A 16218-nucleotide genomic window follows, 5' to 3' on the forward strand; every position below is an offset into this window, starting at 1 on the left:
GAGAAATGTCTCTTTACGTCTTCTGCCCATTTGGGGATTGGGTTGTTTGTTTTTTTGATATTGAGCTGCTTGTAATATTGGAGATTAATCCTTTGTCAGTTGCTTCATTTGCAAATATTCTCTCCCATTCTGAGGGTTGTCTTTTTGTCTTGTTTATGATTTCCTTTGCTGTGCAAAAGCTTTTACGTTTCATTATGTGCCATTTGATTATTTTTCTTTTTTATTTCCATTTCTCTAGGAGGTGGGTCAAAAAGGATCTTGCTGTGATTTATGTCATAGAGCGTTCTGCCTACGTTTTCCTCTAAGAGTTTGATAGTGTCTGGTCTTACACTTAGGTCTTTAATCCGTTTTGAATTTATTTTGTGTATGGTGTTAGGGAGTATTCTAATTTCATTCTTTTACATGTAGCTGTCCAGTTTTCCCAGCACCACTTACTGAAGCGGCTATCCTTTCTCCATTGTATATTCTTGCCTCCTTTATCAAAATAGGGTGTCCATATGTGCGTGGGATTATTTCTGGGCTTTCAATCCTGTTTCATTGATCTATATTTCTGTTTTTGTGCCAGTACCATACTGTCTTGATTACTGTAGCTTTTTGTATAGTCTGAAGGCCAGGAGCCTGATTCCTCCAGCTCTGTTTTTCTTTCTCAAGATTGATTTGGCTATTCGGTGTCTTTTGTGTTTCCATACAAATTGTGAAATTCTTTTTTCTAGTTCTGTGAAAAATACCAGTGGTAGTTTGACAGGGATTGCACTGAATCTGGAGATTGCTTTGGGCAGTATAGTCATTTTCACAATGGTAATTCTTCCAATCCAGGAACATGGTATATCTCTCCATCTGTTTGTATCAATTTTAATTTCTTTCATCAGTGTCTTGTAGTTTTCTGCATACAGGTCTTTCGTCTCCTTAGGTAGGTTTATTCCTAGGTATTTTATTCTCTTTGTTACAATGGTAAATGGGAGTGTTTCCTTAATTTCTCTTTCAGATTTTTCATCATTAGTGTATAGGGATGCAAGAGATTTCTGTGCATTAATTCATTGATTAGCTCTAGTAGTTTTCTGGTAGCATCTTTAGGATTCTCTATGTATAATATCATGTAATCTCCAAACAGTGACAGCTTTACCTCTTCTTTTCCGATTTAGATTCCTTTTTTTTTTCTTCTCTGATTGCTGTGGCTAAAACTTCCAAAACTGTGTTAAATAATCATGGTGAGAGTGGGCAGCCTTGTGTTGTTCCTGATCTTAGAGGAAATGGTTTCAGTTTTTCACCACTGAGAATGATGTTGGCTGTGTGTTTGTCATATATGGCCTTTATTATGTTAAGATAAGTTCCTTCTATGCCTACTTTATGGAGGGTTTTTATCATAAATGGGTGTTGAATTTTGTCAAAAGCTTTTTCTGCATCTACTGAGGTGATCATATGCTTTTTCTCCTTCAGTTTGTTAATATGGTTTATCACATTGATTGATTTGCATATATTGAAGAATCCTTGCATTCCTGGGATAAATCCCACTTGATCACAGTGTAGTATCCTTTTAATGTGCTGTTGGATTCTGTTTGCTAATATTTTGTTGAGAATTTTTACATCTATGTTCATCAGTGATATTGACTTGTAGTGTCCTTCTTTTTGACATCTTTGTCTGGTTTTGGTATCAGGGTGATGGTGGTCTCACAGAATGTGTTTGGGATTGTTCCTCCCTCTGCTATATTTCCTTCTATACACACTTTATTTACATCTCTTGAAAATCTTTCTCAAACCTATCAGTTCAATTTCCTGAGTGAAGTATAATAAATCTAATTCACTTATTTCTCAGGTGATCATGAGTTTTAAGTAAATTTTTGGTGCCAATATAATGCAAATAAATTGCTATTGCAAAACACATTGATAGAAAATAATATTTGATAGGTAACAATTATCATAATTATCCTTTAAAATGTTTTTGTCTTTAACAGACACACATACGATTTTTAAGTGAATTATTAACTCCATAAAATGACAAATACTTTTCAATTTTATTTTGTTATAATTCTATTATAATTTTTCTAATTTATTAAATCACTTGATCAATAAATATAAATGAGTAACTAGTCTGAGTAAAGCAAAGTACTAGGTACTGAGTTATAAGCAACAAAGACTAACATGGCCTAATGATCTAATGGGAAAGTGAAATCTTACATATGTAACATCTATACATGTTATCTGAGGCAGTGAGAAACCACTGAAAAGCTATATCCAGGAGAGATACATGGTCAGTCTCTTAAATATAACACTATAATATTAAAAAATGGACTACAGGACACAAGAATGAATTGCAGAAAATGTAGAAGCAGTTTCAGAGACAATGCAACATTGCAGGTGAGAAGATGAAAACTATAGACGAGGATTGTGGCAATGGTAGACAGAGAAAGGAAGAAGGACTTCCTACAGGAATTTGTGGTTTATTGGATGTAGAAGAATAAAGGTGTGGGAAGATTCAAAGATAAAACCCTGGTTTCTGGGCTAAACAACTGAGTGAATGGCTGGGTTATTTTCTTTCACAGAGGATGCTAGGATAGGAGCAGGTTCATGGGTGAATTTTGATTTAGGTTTTGGACTTTGTCTTAGAGGTTAAAAAAAAAATTCAAAGTGGAGACACTGAGCAGATAATAATAAGAATCATCTAGTTTGGAGTCATTGGCATATAGATGGTAATTTAAACCACAGGAGGTATGAAATAACTTACAAGAAGAGAATAATTGAGAAGAAAAGAAGCTCTGACAAGGGTCAGGTAGAAAATGAGTAATAGACAAAGGAGTCTTGAGAAGGAGCTAACAAAGAACTCAGAGAGTACAGTGTCACAGAGAGCCAAAGTAGGACACAGCAAGAAATTTTAAAATAAGAAGGATAGTGAATGAACGGACTCAAATTTTGCAAAGAGATAAAATAGAGACTGATAAACATTAGTTGAATTTACTCATTAGTAAACTTAATGAAAGTTGTTCTGGAGAAATGATGAAAGAGGTTTGCAATTATTTAAAGAAGTTTTGGGGAAGAGACGAACGGATCTAGCCAACCTATAAGATGATTGGTTATGGAGAGGAGAAAGAAGTTAAGACTGTATCTAGGGATGGAATAACTGTTGATCACGAAGAGACTTTTAAGATAATAAAAAGACTTTAGCATACTACCATGCTGATAGATGACTGAATACTGAGGGAGATAATGCTGCTGTCGGCAAGTGGATTTTCAGTAGGAAAAGGAGTCCAAAGGGGAATATTGTCTTTGGATTGATTCATGAAACTCCTGTCATAATTGAAGTGGACTTATTTTTCTATCACAGGAGTTTCATGAATGTCTCTGAAGTCAATACTGCCCCTTGGACTTTAATATTGTGAGCCCTGATGGAGTTTTATATTACTCATGGAATTATTTCATTTGCTAAGGAGAAACTTCAAAACAATTGTTTGTATTTACTCAACATATTTCTTTCTTGCAAGCTCTTTTATTTCTAATTAAAGTTTTTTTGTTTCCTTGTATGCTTTTTCTAGGAAAATTCCTATCATCTTTTATAATATCATCTAGGAGATATTTGGAGCAGAGTCAACCCTCTCAGTTACATAAAATAAAGAATGGCATATTGTTGGAAAACAGATCTAAATCCCAGTGAATCACATGAAAAGCAGCAAAAGCACCAAGAATTTCACTCTGTAAATCAACCTCTTTTTCCTAGCCACACCGGTCTGGGTTTTGATTATGTAGTAGATGAGATCAGTAATACAATCCCACTCTATCAGAGAGAAATTGAAGAAAACACCATTTTTGTGCCCAGTGGACCACACTGGGACTCAAAAAGGCATTCATTAGATGAAGCACACCAAATATCCTTGAATGAATTCACTTCTAAAAGCACAGAACTCTCCTGTCACCAAGTTAATAAAACAGGAGTAATTGGTTTTAGGCATTCCGTGCTACCAAATCCTCAAAACATAAATAAAGAAAGCTTTGGGGGAAACCCCATAGGAAAATACCATGGTGCTGATGATTACGGATTCAATATTTTACCTCCATCATCCACTAGTGTGGATGAAATTAATTCACGGAGTGAACTGGATAACTACCATATAGGATTTGAACGTAGCATTCCTCCTATATATCCATCCTTCTCAACTGACTTGATGCCAAAAGAAGAAAATAAAAGCAGTAGAAATATGAACATTGTGGAACCATCTCTGATGCTCTTTAAAGGTTCTTTTCTACCCAGGACCTGGGAAAGCACATTGCCAAAGAACAAAGAGGTATGTGTCATATATGTCAACCTAAAAATACGAATCTGAAAGAATCATTCAATAATGTGCTGGGTTAATTTGGTAATGAGAGTAACTAATCTTAATTAGGGGAATGTATTAATATTATCAATACTTTTGGGGAAAAAAAACTTATTCACAAATTCTGTGTTCCTGAATTAATGATTTTTTCTAAAGAAAGGGAAAATTTTTATAATATTTTTAAAGTTCTGGTTTCATCAAAACTAAATCAAATGTTATAGTATTTACATTTAATTAGATAAAAATATCACAGTTGGAGGTTTAAATGATAGTATTTTCTATTCTTATTGTGTCGTTATGCACACATAGAAACATACATATGTTTCATTACATTTATATTTTGAGTTATATTACCATGAATTAAAACTTCATATCATTATTTGTAGGAAAAATGTCCTTTTACTCAGAGGCTACTAAATTATACTGTTAGCAGGCAACTTCTTTTGGGAACATTCCAAGAGTAGGAAATTAAGTAATCATTGTGCAATTCATCCTGATGGTTTCATTAGTAGTTTTCCAATCATTTAGTAACCACAGAGGTTCTTGTATAATATTTGAACATTTCTCTGCTTATACGGAGTCTAGACACAAGTGAAACCAGAATTAAACAGTAAAATGATGAAACATTATTTCAGCTGTAATTTACAGGGTTAGACAAGAGGACTTTTCATTTATTCAACAACTATTTATCATATTCTTAAACTATATATGATCAGGCATAACAAATGCAAAGAAGAAAACGCATAATACCTGATTTCAGCAATAGCATATTGCTTAAATTAACCTGCAAACCAATAATGCCAACACAGTAAAATAATAGAGAGGATGAGTTCATAAGAGAAGAAACAACTAATTGTGTCTGAGGCGCTTGCAGAAGAGGTAATACCTCAAATGATCTGTATTAAAAGTGCATGAATTTTAGGAACATTTACTTCTGATCATGACAATGTAACAAGTACTAAACTTCCCCTTACCACTGAAAACAACTATGAAATTAGACAAAATATATGAAGCAAACAGCCGGTATAGACATCAATCCTTAAGAGAAGGGAAACAGCAAAGTGTTGTTATGATCATCCTGGTGTCTTCGGGGCCCTTTCCTCCTGCTAGGCAGACTAGTGGAGCCCAATTTGAGCAGCAGTATCACTAAACTGAGGAGGCAGATACTGCAGTTCTGGGCTGCAAAGGAAGCCGTAATCTGTAGGGCAGAGCACAGAAGGAACTATGCAATGCATGGGGGTCAGGAGTCTATGTGAGATTTACTGCAGATTGTTGGCCAAGAGGTTGTGTTCACCACACACAAGTAGAAGTTATGCGGTGCCAAAGTTCTGACCCAGCGAGAGAAGACACTGAGCTGAGAACTTCAGGCATTCATTTGAGATCACACAAAGCTATCTTTTACAAGTAAAAATTGTGCTCTAAAGTAAATGCTCTACCTATTAACTTACATGTGGTCCCACAAAAAGTAAAATGGAGGCTGACAAGACCAAAACAATCTTAACCGCCTGCCTGCCAGAGAAAAATTGCACACTTTGTAAAAACAACTCCTAATGTGTCATCTACAATATCCAACATTTAATAACAAATGCACAGATGCGTAAAGAACAGGGAATTCTGAACCATAATCAAGAAAATAGCCCAGTGAATAGAGATTCTGTGATAGAACAGATGTTGGAATTAACAGATAGGGACTTTAAGGAGATTATTAAAAGGATGTTCAAGAAGATGAAGTAAAGATGAACATAATGAGTAGACAAATGAGGAATCTCAAGGAAATTAGAAACTATGAAAAAACAAAGACTAATGGAAAATTTAGTAATATAAATATAGTATCTGTAGTTAAAAAGTCACTGGGTGTACTTAAAAACAGATATAAGATGACGGGGAAAAAGAGTACTTGAAAGAAAAAGAATAGGGCTTCCCTGGTGGCGCAGTGATTAAGAATCCACCTACCAATGCAGGGTACACAGGTTCAAGCCCTGGTCTGGGAAGATCCCACATGCCACGGAACAACTAAACCCGTGTGCCACAACTACTGAGCCCATTCGCCACAACTACTGAAGCCCGCGCGCCTAGAGCCTGTGCTCCACAACAAGAGAAGCCACCGTGATGAGAAGCCCGCACGCTGCAACAAAGAGTAGCCCCCGCTCGCCGCAACTAGAGAAAGCCCGCACGCAGCAATGAAGACCCAATGCAGCCCAAAATAAATATAAATAAAATAAATAAATTTATAAAAAAAGGAGAGAAAAAAAAAGAAAAAGAATAGAAATTACCCAAACTGAAAAAGAGAAAATAAAAGAATTATATAAAAGTGAGCAGGGACTAAGAAACTTAGGAGATAAGGAGCCTAATATATGGATAATTTTGGAATGCTAGCAGGAGAGGAAAGGAAAGAAAGAAAAATTCATTTGAAGAAATAATGCTCTGAAATTTTCTCCAACTCTGGTATAAAATATCAAATTACAGATTTAAGAAATTCAATAAATCCCAAACAGAATAAATGCAAAGACAACCACATGTAGACATGTTATACTCAAACATATGAAGGCCAAAGTTGAAAAGATCATCATAAAAAGTGGCAGAGAGGGGGAAAAAAATTTCATGCAGTGGAACAACAATCTGAATTAAAGCATTATCTCATCAGAAACGATGGAAGCCAGATGACAGTGGAATAGCATTTTTAAAGCTCTATAAAAAAAGAAAAGAATCCATACTTCTATAACTCATTGAGTACATGCTTGAAAGTTAACATAAATATATTATCATATAAACAAATGTTGAGAGAAATCAGTCAGCTCACATGCACACAAAAAATACTGGTCAGTCTTTGGATGCAAAGAAAATGATACCAGATGGAATATAGAAAGGAAAAAAGAGCAGCAAAAATGGTAAATATGTTAGTAAATATGAAAAACTACTTAATTTTTTGAAAGACAACTGACTGTTTAAAGCAAAAACACAGCATTTCATTGTCAGAGTTGTTGTATATGTAAACAAAAGATAAAAGACAACAAGAGAATAAAAGATGAAGGGATGGTAAATGTTATCTGCTATTGGAAATTCTTACATTTTAAATGCAGTGGCACAATATCAACTCTAAGTAAACTGTGAAATATTTACAATGCATATTGTAAGTTCTAAGCTAGTATAATCACTAAAAATATAGTACAAAGAAGAAAAACTAAAAATCCAACAGAGAAATTAAATGAAACAGGCTAAAAAAATCAAACTGCAAAAAGCAGGGAAGGAGAAATAGAAGAACAAAATAAAACAGAAGAAACAACTAGAAACACATATGAACACGGCAGTCTTAAATCTAACAATACCCATAAATATACTAAATATATTCCAAATAAAAGGGAGAAATTGACAAACTAGATAGAAAAAAAAGGCTTTATTTTTTACAAGAGTCAAATTTGAAAAACAAAGGCACAGATAGGTTGAAAGTTTAAAACAATAAAAATATTTAACATTCAACCAACAAAACAAAGCTGTGTGTGGTTATTAATATCAGAAAATGAAGCTTAAGGCAAGGTATTTTTTTTTTTTTTTTTGCGGTACTTGGGCCTCTCACTGCTGTGGCCTCTCCCGTTGCGGAGCACAGGCTCCAGACGTGCAGGCTCAGTGGCCATGGCCCACGGGCCCAGCCGCTCTGCGGCATGTGGGATCTTCGCGGACCGGGGCATGAACCCGTGTCCCCTGCATCTGCAGGCGGACTCTCAACCACTGCGCCACCAGGGAAGCCCGCAGGGTATTATTAGAGAAAGAAAAGGGTCATTTCATAATAATAAGTCAATCAGGAAGACATAATAAACTTAAATGTAGATGTACCTAATAATGGCTGCAAAATACATAAAGCAAAATTATTTCTTTAACTGAGCCATTTATGGATTTATTCACAAGAAGTGAAGCACATGTCCAAAACACACTTGTATATGAAAATTAAGTATTCTTTACAATACGTCAAAACTACAAACAACACAACTGTTTTTCAACAGGAAGACGGATAAACAAACTATGGAATATTCATGCAATAGAATACTACTAATAGGTAACTAAGAAAGATGAACTATTGATACATATGACAACATGAATTTTAAAACATATATCATTTAAATGAAAGAAGCCAGAAAAAAAAGAGCACATTCATTAATCTATGGTGATAGAAATCTGAATTAACAGTTACCAAACAGATGTTCAGATTGACAGAAGGAGATATGGGGGAACTTTCTAAAGTGATAGAAATGTTCTATATTTTTTGATTGGATATTAATATTCACAGTTGCATATATTCCTCAAAAATCAAATTATATATTTAAAATTTATGTATTTTTCCATATGTATTGCTTCAGTAAATATTTTTAAAATAAAATTAAAGGGCTTCCCCGGTGGTGCAGTGGTTGAGAGCCCGCCTGCCGATGCAGGGGACACGGGTTCGTGCCCCGGTCCGGGAAGATCCCACATGCCGCGGAGCAGCTGGGCCCGTGAGCCATGGCCGCTGAGCCTGCGCATCCAGAGCCTGTGCTCCGCAACGGGAGAGGCCACAACAGTGAGAGGCCCACATACCGTAAAATAAATAAATAAATAAATAAAATTAAAAACATAATGGCTTTCTAAAACAAAATAAAAATTTTAGAATTGTATTAATCTTTTCTCCACACCAAACTATTTTAATTTAACAGTTTTTATTTTAAGCTGACAGGTTGTTCCATTCAGCTGGTTGAAGTACCTCAGGGCAGTAATAGAAGTCTGGCCTCCTTTTGCAACAAAGTAAAAAAGTAAGTGTTGCTATTCCATTAAACTTAGAAATTTCTGTACCTGCATAACTTTGTCTATTTTAACATCACTGAGCTGATTAATCTTGCATATAAAATGTTAAAGCTCTATAATTTTTTAACATAGTTAACAGTATAAATTTATGACAAATCAGTTCATTAATCAACTTCTGGTATTGCTTTTGTTGTTTATAGTCAAATAAATTTTTCCCCTGAAAATGTGGCTACAGACGAATGTTTTATAATTTCAGTCTTGTCCTTGCTGTTTGTTGATAGCTTAGTTTGCAGTGAATTAATTTCTCATTTAATGGCACATAAGTGACTGACTTATTTGGCTCTGTCCCAAATTAGCATAGATTTATCCTTCTTACCTGGGATATACTATTTAGAATGATGAGAGTACCTTCAGCTCAATAACTCAATCTTACCCTGAATGGGCTGCCAGAATGTTGAACAAGTGCATGGGTGTTTGTCCACTGAAAAACAAATTTGATCACAAGGGGATCCCAGATCCCCTTTTTGCTAATCTAAAAAAAGAACTTATAAAGGTACATGCCTCTTTTTTAAAGACCAATCTCTCATTATCAATTAAAATTTATATAATGCCATCTCTTCTATTGCTAAGATACCTGAAAATTTTGCAAAATTAATGCACTTACATTTTAGTTATCTTGATTTTTATCTTTTGGCTGTTGAAAATATAATAAATATACCTATAAATAAACATTAGCTTATTTATCAGCTATAGCAGCGACCTGCTAAAGAATCATTTGGGATTAAAGATTTGAATCATTTATTTAATCACTACCTTAAAAGGCTATCTGAATGCCTAATAACTAGTCAATGCATGACAAATATTCAAATGAAGAACAAGCAAACAAAAAAGCAAAGTCAAGTTAAAAAACTTGTCACCATACTGGAAGAACCGAAAGGCACACATACAAAATACAAAACAAAGCAGTTCAAATCCGTGAACCTATATTCAATCTTTAATTAATTTCTTGCTCCAGTTCACAGAAGAATATTTTAAATGGCACTTTGGATTCCTAATTAGGATCTTTACAGATATCAATATTGATTTTGTCAGTAATGAGCTACCCACTGTAACAACCTGACAAGCATTGCCAGGAACTTGACACCTTAAATCTAAGATGTGATAATTTCTACCCTAAGCGTAAGAAATAGCTTTCTCAATATCACAAGGTAATACTTGGTATAGCTCCATCAAAATACACTTATTATTAGTATCTCCCATCACTTTTTTTTTCAAGAGAATGTAATATTCTTTGATGAAATCTTGTGAATGAAATAGTGACATGAAAATATTTTATGTAATGGTTTGTCAGTAGCTCATGGTACATTTTGAAACTCTTAAATGGAATTTTTTTCCAATGGTTTCTTTCAAAGTAACCATGAGTACTAAAAAAGACAACCAAACAATAATAAACTTTAAAGTAGTAAAAAGAAGATAAGGTTATATTTACACATTTTTTTGGTTTTCTATAATTTTTGTTGACAAATACTCATATAAAGATAATTAAATTTATATATGCATAATTATTTTGTACACAAACACACTATTCACTCAATAGCAAATATTTTTGAGGACCTAATATGTGCTAGGTGCTATCCAAAGCTCTTAATTCAAAAGAAGACAGAACTGAATTTGAAAGCCAAGTTTCTTAAGAGGGTCTCCAAAATTTCTGGAAAGCCATACAGAATGGATTTATATGTCCAATTTCATCAGTGTTTTTTTCCTAACATTTAAATAACCTTACCTAATTCCCGCCATACATCCTTAAAGAGGCTCTCTAATTTGTGGGATTTGGTTTCTTGCTGTGACATACTTTTAAGGCACATCTCTCAAGAAATATGCCATATTTTTATTAAAAATACAATAAAATGTCATAGCACATGAAAAAAGTTTTTGGCCCACAGTAGATGCTCAGCGAAGGTTTAGGAAAGAATGAGTCATCAATTTACATTTTAAATTTAATTCTCCAAAATGGTAGAAGGTTAAATCATGTATGTATACATTGAGTAGTACCTTATCATATGGTTGAATGCTAGATCATAAAGCTCCTCAATTCAGAACTGGAGTCCAAACCTTTGTTGTAGGGTGTAACAAAGAAGAGTGGCCCATACCTTTATCCTAAGCAGTGGTTCTTGAACTGCAGTTCTGGAGCAGCAGTAGTATTGGCTTATCTGGAAAACCGCTAAAAATTGGGGGCGGGGGGGGAATCCTCCACATATCTACTGAATCAAAAAGTTTGGGGATGGAACCCAGAAAAAAAGGTGATTTTGATACATGCCAGACCCATTGGGTGCACACACACTTTTCCATTTGTGAGGTCCCTCAAGGAGGGGATGTTTTGGTAGAGTTTAAGGGCATAGAGATAGAGCTACTTCAATGGGCCTACACTACTTTAATGCTGCAAAAATAGTTAGAATAAATGCCAAGGATGTAACATATACGATACATTACATAGAATGCATACACAGAATGCATAATTTTTCATTCAGGAAGAGCATTACAAAGTTTAGAGCTCTGCAAAATTAACAAAAACAGAAAAAAACCTAGGACTTCATCATCAAAAGCATTTTAAATATCTAGTTACAAATAATTTTATGCTAAATTCTACATGTGGGCATAAAATATGGCTCTACAGGGATTCAGCTGTAATAATATAATGATAATTATGATACATTACATGGATATATTGCTTTACATTCTACAAAAGTCTTTTATATGCCTTTTCTCTCATAAACCTTTAAAGTAGATATAAATATCCTCATTTGTGCAAAGAAACTGGTCATATAACTTGCCTCTGACCATAAACTACTGAATAAAAGGAGGAGATATGGGGATATATGTATATGTATAGCTGATTCACTTTGTTATAAAGCAGAAACTAACACACCATTGTAAAGTAATTATATGCCCATAAAGATGTTAAAAAATTTTTTTTAAGTTAAAAAAGAGTCAGTATTCAAACTCAAGGCTTCTGACTCCAAGGATAAACTATTTTCCAATTCTCTGACTTCCTGACACAGTAAGTAATTGTTCAGAATGTACAAATGACTTCTGGGCTCAATTATTTACGTAAAAGCCAAATATTTGTGTAAAACCCCAAATTTAAAGAAAATGGGCTGCCAAGAATGGTACTTACCAATTTGACACAGACAAGAGAATTTATTCATCAATAAATGAATAAATAATAAATGAGTGACTTCTGGCTTGACAAAGGCATGAGCCAAAACCAAGGGGAGGAGTTCATGCTTCAAAAGGCAATGTCAGTGAAGCAAGCAATCACTGTTCAGAGTGAATTTTCATGTTTTATAAGTGACAATGTATTCTTAATTGCTTCATATGAGGTGCCCCAGGGAAAACATAAAGACCAGAGCTTTATAGTTGCTTTTGGGTTTAACTGTAATCTTTACCAATCTAGCCTAGCTAGCAGCACTATACCACAAATCAGCTGCTGGTTATTTTCATATTTCAAATCTTCTATAGCAAGCCCTGCATGAAGTTTCTTAAAATCTTGTCCTAAGTATTCTTTCACATATATTTTTCAGAATAAGAGAAACATATCACGCAGCTGACATTAATTCCAATTCGGGGAAGATCTGGAGCACGACTACAGCATTTCCATACAAGTTCTTTTCTAATACTAAGGTTAATATAAATATTTTTACTGAGGACTCAACACAACAACTTCATTTTATGCCATATGGTAAGCAATCTTGCAAATAAGTATAAAAATCTACATAAAGCTGGTATAGCTGCCTTGAGTCCACAGACTGAAGTCATTAAAAGAAGCAGTATTAGCTAGTATTTTGCCCTGAAGTGAAGTAAGAGGAAAACAGCTGGAAATCTTTTAACATTTGTTTGGCTATTGTTTTTTAGAACTCTCTTCATAGCTCACCCCAGGACACCTTATTTTCCTGCTATGAAATAGCAAGCATAGCAAGTTTTTAGCATATTAAAAATAAAAGCTAAATTTCAAAAAGATTCTAGATAAAGACTATATGTAAGTGAAAATGGCTGTTACACAGCCTCTATCTCCACAGTGAGAACTATAATAGCCCTGTACAGCCCAGCATAGTTAGCAGCTCTACTGAATCAGAGTCTCTGGATGGATCCCAGGTATCTGTATTTTATCAAACTCACCAGATGATTCTCATTTCTCTAAAGTTTTAGAATCTCTTTAAAGTTGTTTAATATTTATTTCACTGTTACCATCAACCATTTTGCAAAACATATTAGTTCTTCACACATTAGTTGCTACCAAGTTTCTGCGTATCAACTGTTGTTTCTTGACAAATAATGGTCCAATAAATTTTTTTTCATTATTATTATTATCACTGTATTTTGCTTCATTTTCTTTCTTACTCTAGCCAAGGCTCCGACTTAGTACAGATGACTGCAAACATAACAATGTTATGTAGGAATATTAGTTAGGACCATCTGGTTTGAAACTAACAGAAACCAACTCCTGCTGATGTAAGCAGAAAAAATAATTTAAAGATTACAGGGATTTCTTATAGAATTTAAGAGTAGGAATTCAGCAAAGATTTGGGAATAAAACACTGATGTACAGGCAGTCCAAAATTCCTATATGTCTCTCACCTCATCTCCTCTCTGTGTAATTGCTTCTTATGTTTCTCTTGCTTTCTGCTGACTCATTTCCCTTACTTTTCTGCAACACATGGAAAGCTAAGCTCTCAAGCTTAAATGCTATTTGGCCAGAGATCTAAAGGAAGTTCAACCTCCCTATTGGATCTGTTACCAAACTCAGGTTTGGCTGCTTGCTGCTCAAAAACCAATAATCAAGAGGCAAACGTCAACAGAAAGGAAAGGTGTTTTAATCAGAAAAGCCAGCAATCTGGGGAGAAGGTAGACTCATGTCCCAAGACCAACTCCAAAGATTCTGCTCAGCCATGACAGTTCTTAAAGGGAAAAAAGGGGAGGAAGAATCTCAGTGAATCGTAGAGGCAGGAGATTGGGTTATGCATTGTTCTCCATTCTGCGAAGGCAGGCTGACTCTCTCTTCAGATGTTATCTTGCCTTTGTGATATGCCTGCAGGATTGCTAAGGAGGCCATTGTGGGTAGAGAACTAGTCATTCTTTAACTACTTAATTCTTTATCTTACTTCTTTTTATCTAGGAAAAGAATCAACAGGTTAATTAGGTTCTTTCAAGGTTAGAGGGGAATAGAAATGGGCAAACAGGAAAGGGGCAGAAGAGCTGCTTTCAGATCCACTTTCAAATTTCTAAAACCAGAGTTCTGATTGCACAGCCAAGATCAATAGTGCTGTACCTTGATCAAATCAGAATGGCATCTGGGTTATGTTGACTTACATTGCTGGAGAAGAGGAAATAATTATGAACTAGGGAGACCACTCCTATTCTTCCAATTTATAATATTTAATTTCCAATATTAGATTTGGCAAAACAGAGGGCATTTTTGACTTTTATAAGAAGTCTCAGTAAAGTGATTAGGTCATTGTGTTTAGTGTTAGAGATGTACAGTGGTAAAGAGGATGACTGTGGCCTCAAAGATAGTAAAAGGGTCTATAAGAGGAAGGAGGAAGGGAGGATTAGAGGGGAAGGAGGAAAAAGCAGAGGAGGGGAGAGAACACATTTATGAAAATATACAGAGTAGCATATGCTGCTATTAGGAGGAAACTTGTCTTCTGCCCATTTAAATTTGAAGAGGGGTTAGGCTGTGACACAACTGACAATAGAGAAATTAACAGGACAAAAGACAAAGTTTCCTTATACATGCATGCAGGGATTTACTCAGAAATGAGTAACCTGCTGAAACCCAGAGGTAAAGGTTTACATAAAAAGTTAATGTAAAAGTATGTGTGAGGAGGGGGGTGTTTAGAGCTTCAGTAAGGAAATACATGTATATCTTTTTATGCTAATGGATGGGCAGTTGGTCTCCTTCCCAGAAGTTGCAGGAAACTCTCAGAAGAAAGTTGATAGCACCTGTATTAGGGAGTCTTGGCTATAGTCAGATAAGAAAAGTGAAGATAAGTTTTCAAATGTTTTCACTTTAAAATAATCTTTAGGCCAAAACTGTGATCCCTTCACCACTTTATATGAGTGTTTTACTAGTAATATAAATGTGCTCTAGAGAACAAAAGTCTGAAAAGCATTTCAAGAATGACCAATAAGTTGCTAGAAACTTAAGGAATAATGAAATCTAGATAAGCAAAGAGGAGGAGACAGTGAGAGGTTTTCATCCGAAGAGAATTCTGTTTCTCCCAGAGTGAGAAAATAGAATCCTTCTGGAAGAGCAGGTGTTTTGAACAAGGACTTCTCTGTTCTACAGTCATCAGCTATCACTTCAATGAAGATGACTGCCCTGTCCTTTTTTCCAATTCCAAAGTTACTCTAGAGCCCGTGTCTTTACTTTCAACTACCTTCTAGATTTAGATGACACATAGTTCGAACAGTATTAGGAAGCTGTTTGTGACCTGCAAAGTGGTGGAAGTAGCAGTCAGTTTGCAAGATTAAAGAGTAATTGAGAATTATTTGCAGAAGTTATCTACACTTTAAAGAAATTTGGCAGTAATGAGGAGGTAAAAATAAATAAAATAAATAAATAAATAAGATACTATCTTAAGGGAATAGAATGGAAGAGGAGATTTTACTGGAATATTAAATAGAAACAAAACATCCTAAAGAAAAGACAAAAGCATCTTTAGAGTCGAGGATATTAAATATATAAAAGAGAGGGGCTTTAAATCGCTGGAACTGGAAACCAGTGATGGAAGGATCACATGTGAAGAAGTAAGATGCAGTAAAAAGCAGTGATACTTATGTATCAAGAGGTGTAAAGGGATAGAGAAGGATGCATAAAAAAACTAGATTTAAGGTGTAGAGTAGCATAATTAAAGAATCTCAAATGGGCCTTAATCTTTTCAGTATGGTAGGCAATCTGGTCAACAGATTGAGAAGGATTGTATGAAGTTGGAGACTAGGACAAACTGGAAAAAGGGTTATATTAGTTGTCAAATTGAAGATACAGGTATAAAGTCTACTTAAAAGAAGCCATAGTTCTTGTTGGCTTACAATATGGATGAGAAGTTTAACTCACAGACACTTAATGTTTGGGTTCAAGGAGAAA

General features: G+C 34.8%; 1 protein-coding gene across 1 annotated transcript in view; it reads left to right on the forward strand.

Annotated features, from left to right (window-relative positions):
- PIK3C2G (phosphatidylinositol-4-phosphate 3-kinase catalytic subunit type 2 gamma) overlaps nt 1-16218 on the forward strand; it is a 394030-nt gene that overhangs the window by 42881 nt on the left and 334931 nt on the right. The window contains exons 2-4 of the mRNA XM_029205345.1: nt 3528-4274; nt 9000-9082; nt 12656-12813. Coding sequence (XP_029061178.1) covers nt 3609-4274; nt 9000-9082; nt 12656-12813 — 907 coding nt within the window. The 5' untranslated portion in view covers nt 3528-3608. The remainder of the gene's footprint in view (nt 1-3527; nt 4275-8999; nt 9083-12655; nt 12814-16218) is intronic.

The sequence above is a fragment of the Monodon monoceros genome, unplaced genomic scaffold, assembly GCF_005190385.1.
Source record: "Monodon monoceros isolate NGI ecotype Baffin Bay Population unplaced genomic scaffold, NGI_Narwhal_1 Super_Scaffold_6, whole genome shotgun sequence".
Taxonomy (NCBI): Eukaryota; Metazoa; Chordata; class Mammalia; order Artiodactyla; family Monodontidae; genus Monodon; species Monodon monoceros.